Source organism: Oncorhynchus mykiss, chromosome 11 (genome assembly GCF_057628025.1).
Source record: "Oncorhynchus mykiss isolate SJ-2025 chromosome 11, ASM5762802v1, whole genome shotgun sequence".
Taxonomy (NCBI): Eukaryota; Metazoa; Chordata; class Actinopteri; order Salmoniformes; family Salmonidae; genus Oncorhynchus; species Oncorhynchus mykiss.
Genome location: NC_143032.1, coordinates 52997356 through 53018342, shown reverse-complemented (window position 1 = coordinate 53018342; position 20987 = coordinate 52997356). Strand labels below are relative to the sequence as shown.

Sequence of the window (20987 nt, the reverse complement as noted above, 5' to 3'; positions counted from 1 at the left end):
AGAGAATAGCAGAACAGAGGACAGTACCAGGAGGAGAGGGCCAGGCTGAGCCTGCTCGCCTCTGTTACTCATATTACTGGAAATGTATCAGTCTAACTGAAATCCCAAATTTCCCGCCTGATACAAACTGCCATGAAGGTCATGGGTGTGAGGCAACACTATTTCTGAACAGAGGACAGTACCAGGAGGAGAGGGCCAGGCTGAGTCTGCTCACCTCTGTTACTCATATTACTGGAAATGTATCAGTCTAACTGAAATCCCAAATTTCCCGCCTGATACAAACTGCCATGAAGGTCATGGGTGTGAAACAACATTATTTCTGAACAGACAAACAGAGAAAATGATTTCAGATCCCTCCCATGTACTATACTCTGAATATCCGCTCCTCCCCTCAAGTAGACGCTATAGGGTCCTCATGTGTAAGCTGAACAGGTATAAACACTCCTTCATTCCCATGTCCATCAAATACCTGAACAGCAATATGTAAAGTGTGTTAGTACACCACTGACAGAATAAGTGAATAGGCAAAGTATTATGTATGTGGCTATATGAGAAGTGTATCATGCTAAGAGTAAAGTGCAATGTATGTATTATGTTGAGTGTGTAATGTGCAGTGTTTATTTTGTATACAGCAGTACCGTGTGTCTAAGACAATTTTCCCATTGGAACATTAAAGTTAATCCTATCCTGTCCTATCCTGTTCTACCCTAGCCTACTCTCACTTCCTGTGCTGCTAGACACATGTGAGATAAAACGCCTCTCCCTGCTACATAAGCAGCGCATCTGCACAACACTCACTCTCTGAACCTCAGTGCACACTACCTGACCACATGTATCTGTTAAAGGCTTTACAGCAAGATAGAGTCAGGGAAAGCCTTAGGAATCAGGAGGCAGGCATAGATAAGATAATGTGCTGTGGGTCTCTAGAGTCAAAATCACAGGTATTGTTGTGGTGAAAGAAAAGCCACATTGTCTTTTATCTAATAGATGCAATTCACCTTTGAAAAAAAGGCCCTCCTGTTCTTTGTGAGAGATTATGGAAAGTAAGCTGATTCGCTTCACTGGATTGACAAAGGTGGCTGGACTCACCAAAGTATGGCTAAACGGCTAGGCATGGCAGAACACATGATCTAACAGCATATGTGCATCTGAACCTTGAGCAAACCTAGCATACCTATCCATTCAACTAGAGTTACCCAGCAAACCAAAATTGGTTCCTAGAACATTCGTTAGGTTGTAGCAAATGTTCTCATGACACAAAAAAATGTCCAGACGTGCTGATGATTATAAAATGTTTGTATAAAACATTCGCCTGATGTTACTAGAACGTTCTTAGAACACATTTAATCTGTTCTTTAAATGGTCCCAGAATGTTTCTTTAGGTTGTAGGAACATTGTGGGTATATAACAAGAGATTCCGAAAACACTTAAACCGTCCAGTTAGGCTGACATTCAGATAATGTTTCTATCTGGGTGCACAAAACCTTTGATGTTGCAAGAATGTTAACAAAAAATCATTTCTGAGTTCTTTATAGGTTCCCAGAACATTTAATTAGGTTGTGGGAATAGTGTGGGTACATTACAAGAGATAGGTTCCCAAAACACAAAAGTGTGATGACATTCATACAATGTTTTGACCTGATATTACCACAACATTCTCAGCATGCAAATGTCTAGCTCCTTAAAACCTGTTTGGGATAGGGGGCAGCATTTTCACTTTTGGATGAATAGTATGCCCAGAGTGAATTGCCTCCTACTCTGTCCCAGATGCTAATATATGCATATTATTATTAGTATTGGATATAAAACACTCTGACGTTTCCAAAACTGTTTGAATGATGTCTGTGAGTATAACAGAACTCATATAGCAGGCGAAAACCTGAGAAAAGATCCAAACAGGAAATGGGAAATCTGAGGTTTGTAGATTTTCAAAGCTTGGCCTACCAAATACAGTGTCAATGGGGTCAAGTTGCACTTCCTAAGGCTTCCACTAGATGTCCACCGTCTTTAGAAACTTGTTTCAGGCTTCTGCTACAAAGGTGGGGGGAATGAGATCTGAATGAGTCATGGGCCTGGCAGAGTGTCTCAAGCTCGTGACGAGCTGTCCCGACAGAGTTAGCTCTCGTTCCAGTGCTTTTCTACAGACAATGGAATTCTCCGGTTGGAACCTTATTGATGATTTATGTTAAAAACATCCTAAAGATTGATTCCATACATCGTTTGACATGTTTCTATGACCTGTAATGGAACTTTTCGAGTTTTTGTCTGGACGTAGTGCTCGCGCCTCATGAAGATGGATTACTGGGCTGAACACGCTAACAACAAGTGGCTATTTGGACATAAATTATGGACTTTATGGAACAAGTCAGTCATTTATTGTAGAACTGAGATTCCTGGGAGTGCCTTCTGATGAAGATCATCAAAGGTAAGTGAATATTTATAATGTTATTTCTAACTTCTGTTGACTCCAACATGGCGGATATTTCTTTGGCTGGATTGGGCTCTCTCTCAGATTATGCTTTTTCCATAAAGTTTTTTTGAAAACTGACACAGGGGTTGCATTAAGGAGAAGTCTATCTTTATTTATGTGAATAACACTTGTATCTTTTATCAAAATCATCGGATGTTTCGGAATCAAAACATCACTGCACATAATGCAACATGAAAACTGAGATTTTTGGATATAAATATGCACATTATCGAACAAAACATACATGTATTGTGTAACATGATGTCCTATGAGTGTCATCTGATGAAGATCATCAAAGGTTAGTGATTAATTAACCTAACATATTCATATGTTGTGCATTCGCTGTAAAGCCTTTTTGAAATCGGACACGATAGGTAGATTAACAAGAAGTGTATCTTTCATTTGCTGTTTTGGACTTAATGTGTGAAAGTTACATACACATTTCTTTTAATATTTTTGAATTTCGCGCGCTGCCTTTTCAGGAGGAATGTTGTCGAGGGGTTCCGCTAGCGGAACGCCTGCCCTAGAAAGGTTAAAGAGCGACTGCCTTTAAAAAGCAACAAATCCCTCAGATTATTTTCTATGTTGCATCAATTCAAGTCTGAAACAGTTATTCTAGTGATACAATTGAATACAAAGTGTAAATAGGATAATTTTGGTCATAAATTCAGTTTTCTCTTATGGTGATCGCTACATAAATAGTCATATTAAACATTCATGAAAATACAAGTGTCTCACATGTTTCGAAATCCAACTGCATGGTCAGATTTAAAAAAGTATTTACTGCGAAAGAATACGATGTGATTATCTGAGGATAGAGCCCCATAAAAAAACAACTATTTCAACCAGCACAGGCGTAACAAAATCACAAACGGCAATAAAATAAATTGTTTACCTTTGACAATCTTCCTCTGTTTGCAATCCCAATGCTCGTTGTTACACAATGAATGGTCTATTGTTTGATAAAATCCATTTTTATAGCCTAACACAAAACATTTTGTGAACCGCTTGTGTAGTGAATTCCGTCTCATTACATTTTCGACGACACACTCGGGGTAAATACACACACAGAACGTGACTTTTCCATTCATGTTTGGTTTCATTGCAATCAACTGGTTTGTTTGTAACACAACCAAACCTGATGGTCATTTCGCGGGACGTTTTGACTGAAAGAAACCGATTTGAAGACAACAAGTAATGACATCATTGTGCACCAATGATTTGCCCGCTGTTTCGTTGATTGACTGTATTTTAACCCAATGACCACTGATCGTCTTGAAATCTAGCTGGGTAGATAGCCAATGAGCTGAAGTAAACGGCAATATGTAATGTTTATGTGTTGGAAGACCAACCCATATAGTAAACTCTGGCGTAAAGAGGGTCATTCGCCATTGAAGTTTCATACCGGAAGGAGCAACGCATGTTGCGCACAGCGTTGTTTTGGTAAAGTTTTGGTCTAAGTCTAGATATACAAATGTAAACACAATTTTAGAAGAAATTGATCGAGGACGATTCATTTAGCGATTCCCAAATGGCGGAATATTTTTTGAACGGAGAGGACATCATTTTGGACTGGTAAGTTCTTCTCATGCTAATGCCGTTGTTTGAAATTAACAATCTAAAATATTATTTGTGAAATGAAATAGCCTATTTGAGGCTGTTGAGGGGAGGGCAGGACCACAACAATGGCCAAAGTGAAATGGAGACAGTAGATACAGCTGGTCTGTTGTAATATAATAGAGACAGTAGATCTAGCTGAAATGTCATAATATAAATGAGACAGTAGATCTAGCAGGTCTATAATAATATATTCAACCTTATGTTCCCTGTACTCTATATATATATATACATATATATCTGTTTATTATACCTGTTGATACAGGGCTCATATGTGAAACTATTCTAACTGAACATTTTCTTTCATAGTGACACTGACTTCGAATGGGAGTGCCAAGGTGTCCATCCCCCACTGAAGCTGGTTCATCCAGCTTCTGCCACAAGTGGTGTTCATCTGCCCAAATGTATTTCTGCAGGCATGGATGTGCTATGGCACCTGGCATCAGCAGCATAATATTGTGTAGAGGACTGAGGGTCTTCCAAATATTGAAAGTGTTATTTTGTAAATTTATATTTGTTTTGGGGGGGGGGGGGGGTGTTAGAATACCATTTTGGTATTTTGTATATAGTTATTTGTTTCAAAATGTATACCTTCACCAATTTGGCCACTTGGGTACATTTGGGCTACTTGTGTGGGACACCTGGGTGACTTCATGATAAATGTCATGTAGCACACTCATTTTGGAAGTTATCATTCTGAAACGTTGCACAAGTACTATTGCCCTCTTATGTTTTTCACTGAAATTGTCCCCATCATCGTATCTGAATGTTTGTTTTATCTTGTTCATTTTAAAGATGATGATACAACAATAAAAATTAAAAACATATGTTTTTTCATTGTATTATCTAAACCAGATCTATTGTGTTATATTCTCCTACATTCAATTCACATTTACACAAACTTCAGAGTGTTTTCTTTCAAATGGTACCAAGAATATGCATATCCTTGGTTCTGTGCACTGTGTACTGTCAAATCTGGAACCTTATATAGACAGGTGTATGCCCTTCCAAATCTTGTACAATCAATTGAATTTACCACTGGTGGACTCCAATCAAGTTGAAGTAACATCAAGATAGTCAATGGAAACAGAATGCACCCAAGCTCAATTTCGAGTCTCAGAGCAAAGGGTCTGAATACTTATGTAAATAAGGTATTTCAGTTTTTTTTTTATTTTTATACATTTGCCAAAATGTCTAAAAACCTGTTTTCGCTTTATCATTATGGGGTATTGTGTGTAGATTGATGAGGGTGGTTAATAATTTAATACATTTTAGAATAAGGTTGTAAGGTAACAAAATGTGGAAAAGGTGAAGGGTTCTGAGTACTTTCCGACTGCACTGTAGATGTAAAATTGCGCAACTAAAACATAATCTGCAATTTTTTTAAATTAATGACAGATTTCTTGAGTTATCTTAGATTCATCCTGGGGATTTTGAGTAAGTGAAATAGGCTACCGTGTCTACAGTGTCTCATGCAGGACAAACATCATTAAAAGGACAAACATCATTAACCAAATGCAGAATCAGTCAGAAAACTCCCCCAAGACTGAAATCGCGTTACAGCGTTACAAGTACACAGCATATGAAGAGGATGGGAATATTTGAATAACTCAAACATTTTGTTCTGTTTCCTGATTGACCATATTAGAGTGAAAAAACCCTGAAAGGCCACAGTTATCTCCTGGTGGCACAGAGGGTTAATGATCTGGTTGCTGATTTTAGGATTGCAGATTCAATCCCACATATTCTTTAACCATGTTTCTTTTGAAGAAAACGGTGAAATTGAGGCTCAGATACACTCTACTAAAAGAGATGATGTATTTATTTCATCCAGATTTTTTAATCTAGCCAGAAATGCAGAATTTAGACTAACTGTAAAAATAAAACATTGTGCAAAAAAGGACTGTTCAACTTTTAAAAAGACACCCAATACAATTCCTACTTTGAGTCGCTTGACATGGCCCCCCCCCCCCCCCCCCTCTCTTATTGTTCATGATCTGAAAAGCAAAACTGATCCTAGATGAGCACTCATAGTTTTGGATACCTTGTAAATATGGGCCCAGCAGTATGCCGTATATAAAGAGGATGGGTGAGGTGATGGTGAATAACTCAGTTATCGGGTATATCCCTGGGTTAGTTATGTGTAAGAAGGCTAAAAAGGAAGAATGGAATTCCTGATTGACCATACTGCCACACTGAAAAAAGAAGGCGTAAGAGAGCTTCCCTGGTGTGGCAGAAGATAAAAAACCTGACTTGGGAACCAAACATTGCTGGTTCAAACACCACATGTGCATATTTTCAGTGTAAAGATATGTTTGTACTGTGTTTGTACTGTATGATTGAAGGCTGTTCCAATGTGCTCTAAATTAAAATGCTGTGTACAATACAGTCCTCAAATGCAAATTGCCATTAAATCTGTAAAGAAACATACTGGGATGTATTCCAATCTGCTTTAAGGAGCTACACATTTGCATGCTGAGAATGTAGTGGTAATATTAGGTAAAGCTTAAATATAGCATGTTCTAAAGACCAAAAAAAGTGTTAAACAAATCAAAATATATTTTAAATTTGGGATTCTTCAAAGTAGCCACCCTTTGCCTTGACAGCTTTGCACACGCTTGACATTCTCTCAATGTCTTCACTATTATTCTACAAATAAAGAAAAGCCATTGAATGAGTGGGTGTGTCCAAACTTTTGACTGGTACTGTATGTTGCGTGAACATCAATGGAATATTATGTTAAACCTAAAACAAATATACTATGAACGTCATAAAAACAGACTTATTTGGAAATTGTGGAACATTATGCAACATTGTGGGAATGTTCTGTGCAACCTTTGTGAATATCACAAGAATATTATTGTAAAATTAAGGGAATGTCCTGTGCAACCTAACTTCAACATTGAATGAATGTCATCACAACTGAGCATATTTTTTTTATTTTCGCAACCATGTGTGTGAGGTGTATACTTTTGTTTCAAAGTAGATTTGTTTAAGACTACCAAGAAACACTGTGTGACCCTGATTTAACCCACGGCAGTAAAAGGTTTTAAGATGGTGTGTCGCCTTGTTAATGTCCAAAAGCAGAAGGCTCTCTTTCCATTTCCCCTGAAAACCAGAACATCTAGTTGTTGGGGACTCGGCAGAGGCTAGCAACAACCTAACCAACGTTCTGGGAACTTTCACAGAACCAACTTTGGTTTGCTGGGAAAACGTTACTTGTACATTGTGTTATTACATTACCTGGAAAACTAATGAGAACTTTTGGTGAATGTTCTGTGGTGTTGTGCAGAACAAGGAGAACAAACCAAAGGTATTTATTACATTATAAAATGTTTTGGGGACGTAAAACTCTAACTAGAGATTAATGGGAATCTTAGCTAATGTTCTGGGAATGTTCTCGGTTTGTTTGGTATTGAGTATTAACTATTCTGTAACCACTCCCTCTTCAATCAGGGTTGATTGGAAAATGCTTTGTTTAAAAGAAGACATTGTATCATCATATCTTTGTACTCCCTGATGAAGGCCATGCAGCCAAAACGCTTCGGACTTTTAAAATCGTTGTTCCATTGAACATGCTATACAAATAAAGGCATTTTTATTAATTATATGAAGAGTGCCTTGGTCCTTCTTTCTTCTTGTAAACTTAAAGAGGATTTTAAGGAGTCAGGAAATGTTTTATCAGCTTTCATCTGCACAGTGATGAGGTTCTCCCACACATTGTGTGCTAGGCGTGAAGCTGGGGCATGTCCTGGATGTGGCAATGTTATTGAAACAGCATTCCATTAGCTCGATGTATTATGTCAATACAAAAAATGCTCGCTGAATGCACACAAGCAATGTGATCCTCCAATGGCCCAAGCCCTGCTTTTTTTTAAAAACAACAGCAGGATAAGTCTTGTCCTGAGGATCTGGTGATCTACAAGATGAAGGATTCACTGTTTTACTTCCTCTAGCAGAGCTGCCAAGAGTATACATGTAGCAGGAAGATTTACACTCTTTTATCACACCAGTGCGAGAACATCATCTTTCACTCAAATCTAAATGGCTTGATCTATACAGAAATAGAATGTACAATATCTGTCTCCGTTGGGAATATGAAATATTCTTTTAAATTTAGCTAGGCATGTCAGTTAAGAACAAATTCTCATTTTATAATGACGGCCTACCCCGGCCAAACCCTCCCCTAACCCGGACGACGCTGGGCCAATTGTGTGCCGCTCTATGGGACTCCAGATCAGTCTTGTGCAATGCAGATCCTGCATTATGTAATGAAGACCCCCCCCCCCCCAAAGAGTATAACTTACATTTGAATTGGTTTAGTTTATAACAATCACAATAGGGTCTGAGCACATTAGGACAGCATATAAATGATCTCATACAGGCTGGCTGAGCTCTGCTAACTCAGCTGAAGTCACATTCTAATGTTGTCTTAAGGGGTGAGGGGGCTACATACACACTGGGCTGGGAGAGAGAGAGTGGTCAAACTCTCCCCCTGTATCAGCCCCTTTTCTCTCACCTTTACCGCCTGTGACATGCCCGTCCCCATCCACCTTGGCTGCTTTGTAGTATGTGATGCCCCTCACTACCCCCGGCTGGTGCCCTGCCACCTTGGCCTTGGCTGTGGGGTCAGGCTTGATGGGCTTCCCAGGTTTGGTGCTCTCTTTCTTGGGTTTTACAACCTTTTCCTTGGGCGGCTTGGGAGGGGGCTTAGATGCAGGGGACTTTTTGTTAGGTTTTTTTACGGTCTCTTTGGTTTTCTCATCATTGGTGTCCTGTAAACATTAACATTCAAGCCTGTGATTTACGGTGCGTCTGTGTGGGCATGTGAACGTTTGTGTGTGTTTGATGTGTAATTTGTGAGCAAGCTTGTGTGTGTGTGTGTGTGTGTGTGTTTGTTTGAGACACACTTACCTGAGCTTTGGTCTCTGTTTGGTCTTTCTGCAGTAGCTGCAGCCCCAGGCTGGATATCTCCTTCTTGATGCTCATCATGATGTTTGAGTAGTTTTCATACCTCTTAAACTGGTTTGTCAGAGTTATCATGCTGTCCCTTACAAACTCATTGTCCCGAGTCAGGTTGGTCTTGATTGTCTGGAGAAACAGACGTGTTCTAAGAGTCAGACCAGTCCATTGTACAAATGTGCAAATAACTCTAACCAGAAAGGAACCCTTTTGTATATAGATTATTAAAACGTTACTTTGTGTGACTCGTTCTCTGGCGGAGCCAATCACACAAATCTCTAACCCCATTCTAGTACATCTTTTCCTGTTAGAGAAGTGAATAACTGTAGGGTTACTGTAGCCATGCAGTTTAGGGGAGGGGGGGGGGGGGATTACTAGTATCCAATCACAAACCATTTAATCAGCTCTGTCTCCATAAAGGACCGTAGACAGCTTTAACAGCTTAGAACCCTTGGAAAGATCCCAAATACACTCAAACACAGTATGTAGAAAGGCATGCAAGCCTAGTGTACCCTGGTTGTTGTTTTATGTCCTAGTTATTGTGACACTTGTTCCACTATACCAGGACGTTTTTTGTTGTTGTGCTTACCTCCTCTAGTGTGTTCATCTGGGAGACCACCTTATTGATGTAGGAGTGAACCTTCATGAGGTCCAGACTGTACAGCGTCCCCTCCAGTAGGTCCACCATGGAATGGAGCTGCACACCCACAGCACAGAGGAGAGTATTAACACGAAACAACAACCAGGCTTAATCTATGGCTAAGTCTAAATCCACTGAGGATGGCCTGGGGCCGAAACGTTTGTGTTTTGTTTTCACCTTTCCATTATGCAAATTCTTGCACTATCATTGTTTTTGGGGGCACAGTGATGTTCTAATAAACATGTTTATTTTTCATTCAAGCCTCAGTTTTTGACAGTGTGCGGGTCGCCATCTCTTCCAGTATTCTTTTTTTTTTACTCCTATATACCTGACACTATTCAGTAGTAAGGACCCTAAAAGAGTGCAGAAGGCCTAAATCCAGTCAGATCACACATCTGGTTCTGGTTGTTCTGTTCATATGCTACATAGCGTGCCTCCTCTCCTCTCACTGCCAGTGAAAAAGGAATGTGTGCTTCAGATATGAAGGTCCTCAGAGGTGCTGAGATGTTATTAGCAGATGGATATCAGACAGACAATCCAGTGATGTCATAGTGAACTGTCTGTGTAACAACCTGGGACACCTTGAAGCTTTCATTTGAACAATTACACATCATATCCTGTTTCTGCTTCTCCCATGGTTACGTATACTGTATCTTCAGGATCAAACCACACACATGTAATCAGGGTCTCTGGTCACTGTCTTTACACAGTCAATTACCTGATTTTACTACTAACATTTACAGTTATAAGGTTATTTTGCCACCAAGTTACAGTTAGTGTCTGTTACTGCTGCACCTCCCGTCACCTTGAGAAGCTCTGGGGCCTGTTTCTTCAGCTTCTCCATCTTCCACTCGTTCTCGCAGGGGTTGAGGGAGGAGGGAGGGGCTGTGCAGGAACACTTGCAGTCCGATCCAGAGCTGACGGTCTCCACCGTGTAGAAGTCCTCCACCCGTGCTTTTCCGCTCCTCAGATGCTGGCACGCATCCTTGCTCAGTGGCCTCATGATGCACTTACATCGACAGTCTGAGCCCTCCGATGTCATCCGCACCGGCTCTGTCTCCCCAAAGATCTGACAAGAGAGACAGAGTTGAAGAGAAGGGATGAAATGGACCGATTACACTGGTTTTAAATAGAGTGGTGTAGGAGTGGTTGACTAAAGTATTCCTGACATGCGTGAACTGGACATGGTTGCCGTCCCTCAGCTACAGGAGGCAATCACAGCCTGGAATGATGTCACAACGTGGGGTTGAATGTGAGAGGGCCAGTCTGGAGGCTGAGCAGCATTCAAGTAGAGACATTCTGTGAAAGCAACTCTATCTGACCCATAGTGATCAATGGTCAGGATTTAACTTTGACATTATGATTCATAAATATATATGCTGAGCTTGGGTTTTCTCACAGGAGTCTATGGAGAGTTGTTCCAATGTTCTGAATGACTCCCTCCCCGGTGGACATACTATGAATAGTAAATCAATTTTCTTAGGAGAGAAACAAAAGCAAAGAAAGGAAAGTGATCCTGGGACATTTACCACATGCTTCATCTCCTTTGAAGCACATGAAAGCAATTGAGACCAATGGAATGCAATTAATATAAACTCTTATCACCAGCTGTGTGTTGGACAGTAGCAGTCCCCGCCACACACTGACATTCTCATAATCATTCCAGATACATAACAAAAGCCAAACATTGCATAAACAGTACATAAAAAATATTATAGACATAATATTCTAATCATTAAAGTGATGTGTTTCTAGGTTTCATTCTAGGCCCAGTTAGACATTTGATATACCATAGATTTATTGCATATCTTATTGAATGTTCAGTTGTTGTTGGTAAGAGGCCAATGAGTGCCAAACCTTCATCCCACAGAGAGCTTAAGGTGTCACAGTAGTTCTCAAGTGCCTGTCTCTCTGTCTGTTGTCTGTGACAGGCACTGCTCTGTTCATCTTCCCATGTCTGGCCATCTCCCCCAGCGCCTCATGCGAGAATGGTGCTGGAGGGAATAGCGGACGTTTCACGGGCATCTGACCAATTGTGCTATTTTGTGTATTTATTTTTGCGATGATGGTAACTTTTTTTTTTACATAATGTTTCCACCATCATTTCCTATGGCCGAAAAGAGCTTCTGGACATCAGAACAGCTATCATTAACCTCTATTTGGACGAGGCGAAAGACATTGATTATCAGGGACCAGGAGGAGACGGTGCTATAGAGGCTGGCGTGTGAGACACCTGATGAGACTACGTCGAAGAGTGGATAAACCTCCTGTACCCTCCATTCTATTGGCAAATGTGAAATCACTGGAGAATAAACTTGATGAGCTCTGTTCGAGACTATCCTATCAACGTGATCTGAAGAACTGTAATATCCTATGTTTCTCCAGGTCATGGCTGAACAAGAACATGGTAAATGTAAATCTAGCTGGTTTTTCTATACATCAGCAGGACAAAATGGTGGTGTCAGGGAAGCTCAGCGGAAGGGTGTGTGTCTCTTTGTTAACAACAGCTGGTGCGCAATCTCTAATATTAAAGAAGTCACGAGGTTCCGCTCGCCTGAGTTAGAATACCTCATGATAAGCTGTAGACCATACTATTTACCAAGAGAGTTTTCATCTATATTTTTTGTAGCTGTCTATTTACTCCCACAAACCGATGCTGGCACTAAGACTACACTCAACGAGCTGTATAGTGCCATAAGTAAACAAGAAAATTCTCACCTTGCCAAGCCGCACTACTTCTTGACACACTGCTCGCTTAATCCGGAAGCCAGCCGCACCAATGTGTTGGAGGAAACACCGTACAACTGGCGACTGAAGTCAGCGTGCGTGTATGGCCGGGCCACCACAAGGAGTCACTAGAGCGCAATGGGACAAGGACATCCCAGCCGTCCAAACCCTTCCCTAACCCGGACGAAGCTGGGCCAATTGTGCACCGCCTCATGGGTCTCCCGGTCGCAGTAGCCGGTGACTGTAATGCAGGAAAACTGAAATCCATTTAATCTAATTTCTACAAGCATGTCACCTGTGCAACTAGAGGCAAAAAACTCTAGATCACCTTTACTTCACACACATAGACACATACAAAGCACTCTCTCAACCTCCATTTGGCAAATCTGACCATAACTCTATCCTCCCGATTCCTGCTTACAAGCAAACATTTCAATAGGAATTACCAGTGATGTGCTCAATATGGAACTGGTCAGATGAAGCGAATGCTAAGCTACAGGACTGTTTCGCTAGCACAGACTGGAATATGTTCCGGGATTCATCCGATGGCATTGAGAAGTTTACCACATCAGTCACCATCTTCATCAATAAGTGCATCGATAATGTCGTCCCCACAGTGACCGTATGTACATACCCCAGCCAGAAGCCATGGATTATAGACAACATCCGCACTGAGCTAAAGGCTAGAGCTGCCGATTTTCAAGGAGCGGGACACTAATCCAGATAAGAAATCCCGCTGTGCCCTCCGAAGAAACCTTCAAACAGGCAAGCGTAAATACAGGACCAAGATCTAATCTTACTCCACAGGATCTGACGCTTGTTGGATGTGGCAGGGCTTGCAAACTATTAGACTACAAAGGGAACCCCAACCGCAAGCTGTCCAGTGATGTAAGCCTACCAAACAATTGAAAAACCTTCTATGCTTGCCTCGAGGCTAGCAACACTGAATCATGCATGAGAGCACCAGCTGTTCACGATCTCCGTAGCCGATGTGAGTAAGACCTTAAACAGATTAACATTCACAAGGCCGCAGGGCAGACGGATTACCAGGACACTTACTCAGCGCATGCTCTGAACAGCTAGTAAGTGTCTTCACTGACATTTTCAACCTCTTCCTGCCCCAGTCTGTAATACCTACATGTTTCAAGCAGACCACCATAGTCGTTGTTCCCAAGAATGCCAAGATAACCTGTGTAAATGATTATCGCCCTGTTGCACTCACATCTGTACCCATGAAATGCTTTGAAAGGCTGGTCATGGCTCACATCAACACCATCATCCCAGACACCCTGGACCCACTCCAATTCATATGCTGCCCCAACAAATCCACAGAATCTCTATTGCACTCCACACTGCCCTTTCCCACCTGGACAAAAGTAACACCTACATGAGAACAGTGTGCATTGACTACAGCTCAGCATTCAACACCATAGTGACCTCCAAGCTCATCACTAAACTAAAGATCCTGTGATTGAACACCTCCCTCTGCAACTGGATCCTGGACTTCCTGATGGGCAGCCTCCAGGTGGTGAGGGTAGGCAACAACACATCCGCCACGCTGACCCTCAACATGGGTTCCCCTCAGGGGTGAGTGCTTAGTCCTCTCCTGTACTCCCTGTTCACTCATGACTGAGTGGCTGCGCACAACTGCAACACCATCATTAAGTTTGCCGACGATGTGACGGTGGTAGGCCTGATCACCGATGATGATTAGTCAGTCTACAAGGAGGAGGTCAGAGACTTGGTAGTGTGGTGCCAGGACAAGAACCTCTCCCTGAACGTCAGCAAGTCAAATGAGCTGATCGTGGACCACAGGAAATGGAAGGCAGAGCACGCCCTCATCCACATAAATCGGGGCTGTAGTGGAGCAGATAGAGAGCTTCAAGTTCCTCGTTGTCCACATCACTAAGGAATTATCATGGTCCACACACACCAACACAGTCTCAATTCATCATCATGGACTCTACAAGGTGTCAAAAGCGTTCCCCAGGGAGGCCATGTTGACTCCAAGGTGTCAAAAGCGTTCCCCAGGGAGGCCATGTTGACTCCACAGCTGTGTCAAATTGGCTTGATGTCTTTGGGTGGTGAACCGTTCTTATTTTTATTTTTTTAAAATTTAATTTTACCCCGTTTTCGTGGTATCCAATTGTTTTTTAGTAGCTACTATCTTGTCTCACTACCGTACGGGCTCGGGAGAGACGAAGGTTGAAAGTCATCCGATACACAACCCAACCAAGCCACACTGCTTCTTAACACAGCGCGCATCCAACCCGGAAGCCAGCCGCACCAATGTGTCGGAGGAAACACTGTACACCTGGCAACCTTGGTTAGTGCGCGGCCCGCCACAGGAGTCGCTGGTGCATGATGAGACAAGAATATCCCTACCGGCCAAGCCCTCCCTAACCCGGACAACGCTAGGCCAATTGTGCGTCACCCCACGGACCTCCCGGTCACGGCTGGTTACGACAGAGCCTGGGCGCGAACCCAGAGTCTCTGGTGGCACAGCTGGCGCTGCAGTACAGCGCCCTTAACCACTGCGCCACCCGGGAGGCCCTGGGTGGTGAACCGTTCTTGACACACAGGAAACTGTGGAGCGTGAAAAACCCAGCAGCGTTGCAGTTCTTGACACACTCAAACCGGTGCACTTGGCACCTACTACCATACCCCGTTATAAGACATAAATATTTTGTCTTGCCCATTCACCCTCTAAATGACACACATACACAATCCATGACTCAATTTTCTCAAGGCTTCAAAATCCTTCTTTAACCGGTCTCCTTCCGTTCATCTACACTGATTGAAGTGGACTTAACAGGTGACATCAATAAGGGATCATAGCTTTCACCTGGATGCACCTGGTCATTCTATGTCATGAAAAGAGCAGGTGTTTTGTATACTCAGTGTATATAGCCAAGTCATCGTTACTCATTGTGTATTCATTTATTGCGTTTTTATTTTTCTATTCTATCTCTTTTTTTCCTCTCTCTGCATTGTTGTGTAAGTAAGCATTTCACTGGTAGTCTACACCTGTTGTTTACGAAGCATGTGACAAATACACTTTGATTTGATGTAGAGGCCAGGGGGTCGCTGCACTCTACTGATGCTAAGCTCGTCTTCCAGTACCTTCTGGGGCCCAGCTCCCTCTCAGACCCTCTGTCCAGGGTTAACCTGTCATCTTCCCCCAATGAGATTTAGGGATCTCTATAAACCCTGAGGCAGGCCCACATGTGGTACCACTTATGGGAGAGTGGGGTAAGTTGAGTGTTTTTTACATGTATGTTCTTTCTGACAAAGGTCTCTACATACAGTGCCATGAAAAGGTACTTGCCCCCCTTCTGATTTTCTGTATTTTTGCATATTCTTTTTATAATTAATGTTATCAGATCTTTAACCAACACCTAATATTAGATAAATGGGAACCTGAGTTTACAAATCAAACAATTTCTACTTATTTAATTTAGTTAATTAACAAAGTTATGCAACATCCAATTCCCCTGTGTGAAAAAGTAATTGCCCCCTTACACTCAATAACTGGTTGTGCCACCTTGAAATGACTGCAACCCTTACTGCAACTCTTACTGTAGTTGTGGATCAGTCTCTCACTTCGCTTTGGAGGAGTTTTGGCCAACTCTTGCATGCAGAACTACTTTAACTCAGTAACATTTGTGGGTTTTCAAGCATGAACTGCTCGTTTCAAGTCCTGTCACAACATCTCAAATGGGATTAGGACTGGACTTCGACTAGGCCATTCCAAAACTTCAAATATATTTCAGGATGGTGTGTATCGCTGAAAATAATTAGAATTCATGAAAACATTACAGTTTTGAAAACATTGCTTGTCCAAATAAAGTGGTCTCTTGGCACCACTTACCCCTGGTATGGGGTAAATTAAGCCACCTACAAATTTCTGTACTGAATAAAATATTACCACTAACTTTTTAAAGCCATGTCTATCTTTATTTCCCAAACGCAATTCAACACAATCATAATTTCTTTTTTAAATTTGAATAATTGTAAGCATATTTTAACTAAAAAACACTGTACTTAAAAAAAAAAACACTTTTGTCATGTGTGCTCCTTCTCCGGCCTCTAGGTCACCAGGCTGCTTGTTATGGCGCACACCTGTCACCATTATTACGCGCACCTGCACGTCTTCAGACTCACCTGGACTCCATCACCTCCCTGATTACCTTCCCTATATAGTCACTCCCTTTGGTTCCTTCCCCAGGTGTCATGGTTTCTGTGTCAGTTTCATGTCTGTGGGCTGTTTGTGGTTCTTGTGTTGTATTATGTTCTGTTTATTTTATTAAAACGCTCACTCCCTGAACTTGCTTCCCAACTCTCAGTGTTACAACTTTTAACATAGGCCAGGTCATGTTACCTCATATCCCAGCGATAATGCCTTGCATTGACCCTGAGAAGAAAACACTTATATTTGCTCAACTTGCCATTGGCTCAACCACTGGCTCAACTTACCCCAAGGCAAACATTTTGACTATTGGCTCACACAGCTATAAGGATGCACTTTCATGCTAGATTTAGGACTTCATATTGAAGCTTATAAAGGCCCCAACTGACGTATAGAACAATCTTAAAAGTATCTACTTTGGTTAAGATACAAGCATCATGAAACATCTAACACACTAAATTAATTTGACTTGGTGAAAATCTGTGTTTTGGACCTAACTTGCTTACCACTTTTCCCATGTGGTTTCTTCCTTCACAGACTATGAAATGATGACCTCTTCCTAAATATTTGGTCAAATCATACATTGTGTGTATGGTTTCCTAGAAGAACAGGGGACTCATCTTACCCCTTTGACTCAACTTGCTCCACTCTCCCCTACAGCAGCACAAGAATGCAGCACGGGATTCTTCATTAAATTATCTCTGTCTGTCTCTATCTCTTTGAAATGAAATGTGACTCTGTCTGTCTGAGCCCTTACTTTGCCACATTGTATCAAGACACGATAAACATCTCAACTCTGCACTCAATCAAGGTATTTCTGGAAGAATCGTCAGTCCTGTCCTTCACCAAATCCACACTGGGCACGTAAACTGTAGATCGGGGCAAACATCTATGGAGATCAAGTCTTCTTGCCAATGTGAGTAAAGAGAAAACCCAAGGAGAGCATCCACACAACTGTGCACAAATATCCAGTGACTGAGTGGTCTCTGGGAGTGAGGATTTTTATGGAGGCCAGACCCTGTAGGCTGGTGAGGGGAGAGAGAGGGGTGGAGAGGGGGGGGGGGGGGGGGGGGGGGCTCATTAGTGGAGGAATGCAGTCTGTGACAGCGGTGGGGGGGGCAGTACCCTCCATTACTGTAGACTTACACTCAGAGGGGTCTTTGATTATGGGGCAGGACCCCTGTGTGCATAGTGGCCAGCCATTCCTGACCCATGTCAAGTAAAAAAGGCAGTGGGTTGACAAATGCTACAACCACATGAAAACAGAGTGGATTAGCAGATTAAAGTTCCCTTGGAGGGGTTGTGCCCACAGCCCTGCTGCGCCTTATTGTTCCATCACAGACCCAGGCGATCCAAACCCAGCCTGCTCCTTAGCAACATCAGCTTAAGTTGCTTCTAGTACCAACTAAGCATGGCAAACCTAGTGGAATTCCTGCCAGCTTGATTGGGTTTGGTTGCCTCCTCGACACCTATATTTGGGATAGTGTGCATTTGTGTATTGACCAACAGGGAAGAGTTCGTACACACCATTGATGTGCAGCCTCTTCCCTATCAATCCTCTTTCCTTTACACACAGACCGGAGCAAGTTGGACGTCAGCTGTCCTAATTCTAAAGAAATTATATTGGCTGTGAGAACCGTTTTTGTCCTTGCTCTGTTCATATGAGAACAGACACCAGAGTGTTCGTAATGAAGACCGCTAAGAGCTTAATGCATGCTTTGAGCTTGGCGCCGTAGGATTTGACCTCTGAGAGCAGTCAAGTTTCAGGTCAAAAGAATAGGCTCAAATACAAACTTTGGTCTGCACAATAGGCGGAAGGGACCCGACTGCACAGCTTCACATTCACACACTCCACAGACCACAGTACATGATTAGATCACTCACTCACTGAAGGCCGTGGCCACTCTTACAGCGACTAAGTGGAATCCCAATTGTGTCCACAACTGCTAAAAACAAGATACATTGCACACAATGGCTGGCACATTCCAGGCACTTTTAAGGCTTATCTTTAAACACAGAAAACCAATGTTATTATATGATGGCCTTAAGCGTTACTGTAACATTAACCACGGTCCTATAAACAAGGATGTCCGTTTCAGACCGTAGGTTTTGTATAATTGTTCAGGCCATCTGCATGTTGTTACTAGGCATACGGCATATGGACTTAACAATGACACTGTAGCTTTCACAAACAAGATAATTCATGTAGGATACTTTCCACAAAAGTGTTTATATTTCTTAATATAAACAGATAAAGAACAGACCCTGTTCCGGGTGTTGTCCACTTCAAAGACGCTCAACTCAGGAAACTGTTTCTGAGGTAAACTGATACAAAAAAATACTTAGTATGACTACTAGAGTGGAATGAATCCACACAGTGTCCATGTCTGGAAGGGGTTTATCTGATGACTAAATCAAAGCAATGATATTTCCGGATAGACAAATGCTAAAGAGAAAGTTCATCTCAGAATCACCGTCCACTAAACTGGAATTCGATGGCCGTAATCCACCAGTTAGGGTTTACACAACAGATGATGGAATATTGACTCAGCTTGACTTTAAGATCATGTTTGACCTATGAAGACATCTGAACTATTCGTTGAAATTCCCCGACGTATCACCTTGCTCTCCAGTCTAAACATTATAGACAAATCTGGAGTCCAAATTCTTGTCCAGAAAGTCCACCTGATTCCTAATCTAATTAGCATTGCTTATGATAAACAGACTTAGTGCCACTGTAAATCTGAACGTGGACTGCAAAAGGAAACGTAAGCCTTCCGCCTGGAGATGAACCATGAGATTGCAGTCCCTAACCTGAACAGAAACTGGCATTAGCACGGGGACGTTAATTAGCTGGACACAAGCTTACTGAGCACTTGCTGCTTTTGGGGGTACACGTCCACATTCCATCCGAGGCTTGCTGCGTTTACACAGGCAGCCCATTTCTGATCTTTTGCCACTAATCGGTCTTTTGACCATTCAGATCAGATCTTTTGCCAATAATTGGCTGTGTAAATGCGGCCATAATGTGTCTGACCGAGCACACTCAGAACATTCCGGTTAACCTCAGTGGCTACTACTGATTGAGCCTAATGAGAGAAGAGTGAGGCAGAGATTAAGAGGGGCGGATAAAAAAAAAGGGGGATGGAAGAGAGAGAGAGAATCAGCTAATCTGTGGAACAGTATCAGATGATTTATCTGTAAACAGTTCTCTCTTAATTATCAGCGCATGTCTGGGGACCACAGTCATGAATGGAATTAGCTGGTTGCAATTACTTTCCTCCCCAGATGCTGTTGTTTTGGGAGCCAGATGTGTGACAGGGCCCACTGGATAGATTGATGGAACTGATAGATAGATCAGTGTCTAATATTCCACATGATTGTACAATTGTATCAAACCTTTACTTGGATGTTTTTTCCCCCCCACCATAAAACACAGTGAAGGACCATGGATGTGATAGATGCTGAGTGAGAATGTGCCAGCTGAAGGAGACCTACTGGGCACACAATTCAACATCTATTCCATGTTGGTTCCACGTAATTTCCTTGAAATTACATGGAAACAACATTGATTCAACAAGTGTGTGCTCAGTGGGGATATCTTTCCTGTGTGGAACTAATAGGAAGACCAAGCTGGCTCCTCGTTGGGCACAAACTCACATCATAGCAGTCAGACACAAAGGCTGTGTTTACAAAGGCAGCCCAATTAGGATCCCCCCCCTACTGATTGGTCTTTTGACCAATCACATCAGATCTATTCATATCAGATCTTTTTCAAAGCTAATCTGATTGGTCAAAAGATCATAATTGGGCTACCTGTGTAAACACAGCCAATGCAGACTGGGAAAACAGGTGCAGGGCAAGTTGTGCAGAGAATGGGTGAATCATACTTCCCTTTGGCAATGTGGTCCTCTGGCAGCCATGTTCTGTATGGAGCATCCTTAGATGAAGGGCTCAGACAAACGGGCTTGTAATTTCAGCTCTCTTTGTGTTACTTTTCTCCTACATTACATTGCTCAGAGGGAAAGGGAGATTGCTTTTTGTTTGCTGTTGTGGTCTGTGTCACTGTCTCCTTCATTTCCTGCTGTTCAGAATTAGAGCCCTCTCCCAGCCGCACTGGGGCCAGGGGCCACTGAGTCCCCCAGACAGACAGACTGACTGACTGACAAGTCTCATTAACTCATTAAGTCCCAGTGACACACCAAGTCTCGTTAGTTAATTACTCTGACAGAGGGGCATTCTGTGAGTCTCCTCCCTATGTCTCGGTGTCCGTCTCTCTCTCTGCCCTCTCAAGGACCTCTCGGCGGGATTCCTGGGTTTGTTTACAACCAAAACAAGGGGCAGGTGCACATGCCTGTTCCCACGCCACCACTCCCTCTGTG

At 42.3% G+C, this 20987-nt stretch overlaps 1 protein-coding gene across 1 annotated transcript in view; it reads right to left on the bottom strand.

Moving 5' to 3' along the window:
* The window catches only part of LOC110535874 (olfactomedin-like protein 2A), a 30226-nt gene that overhangs the window by 6701 nt on the left and 2538 nt on the right, over positions 1–20987 (bottom strand). Inside the window, exons 2-5 of the mRNA XM_036935697.2 lie at positions 10495–10758; positions 9639–9746; positions 9002–9178; positions 8607–8862 (exon numbers count right to left, since the gene is read on the bottom strand). Coding sequence (XP_036791592.2) covers positions 8607–8862; positions 9002–9178; positions 9639–9746; positions 10495–10758 — 805 coding nt within the window. The remainder of the gene's footprint in view (positions 1–8606; positions 8863–9001; positions 9179–9638; positions 9747–10494; positions 10759–20987) is intronic.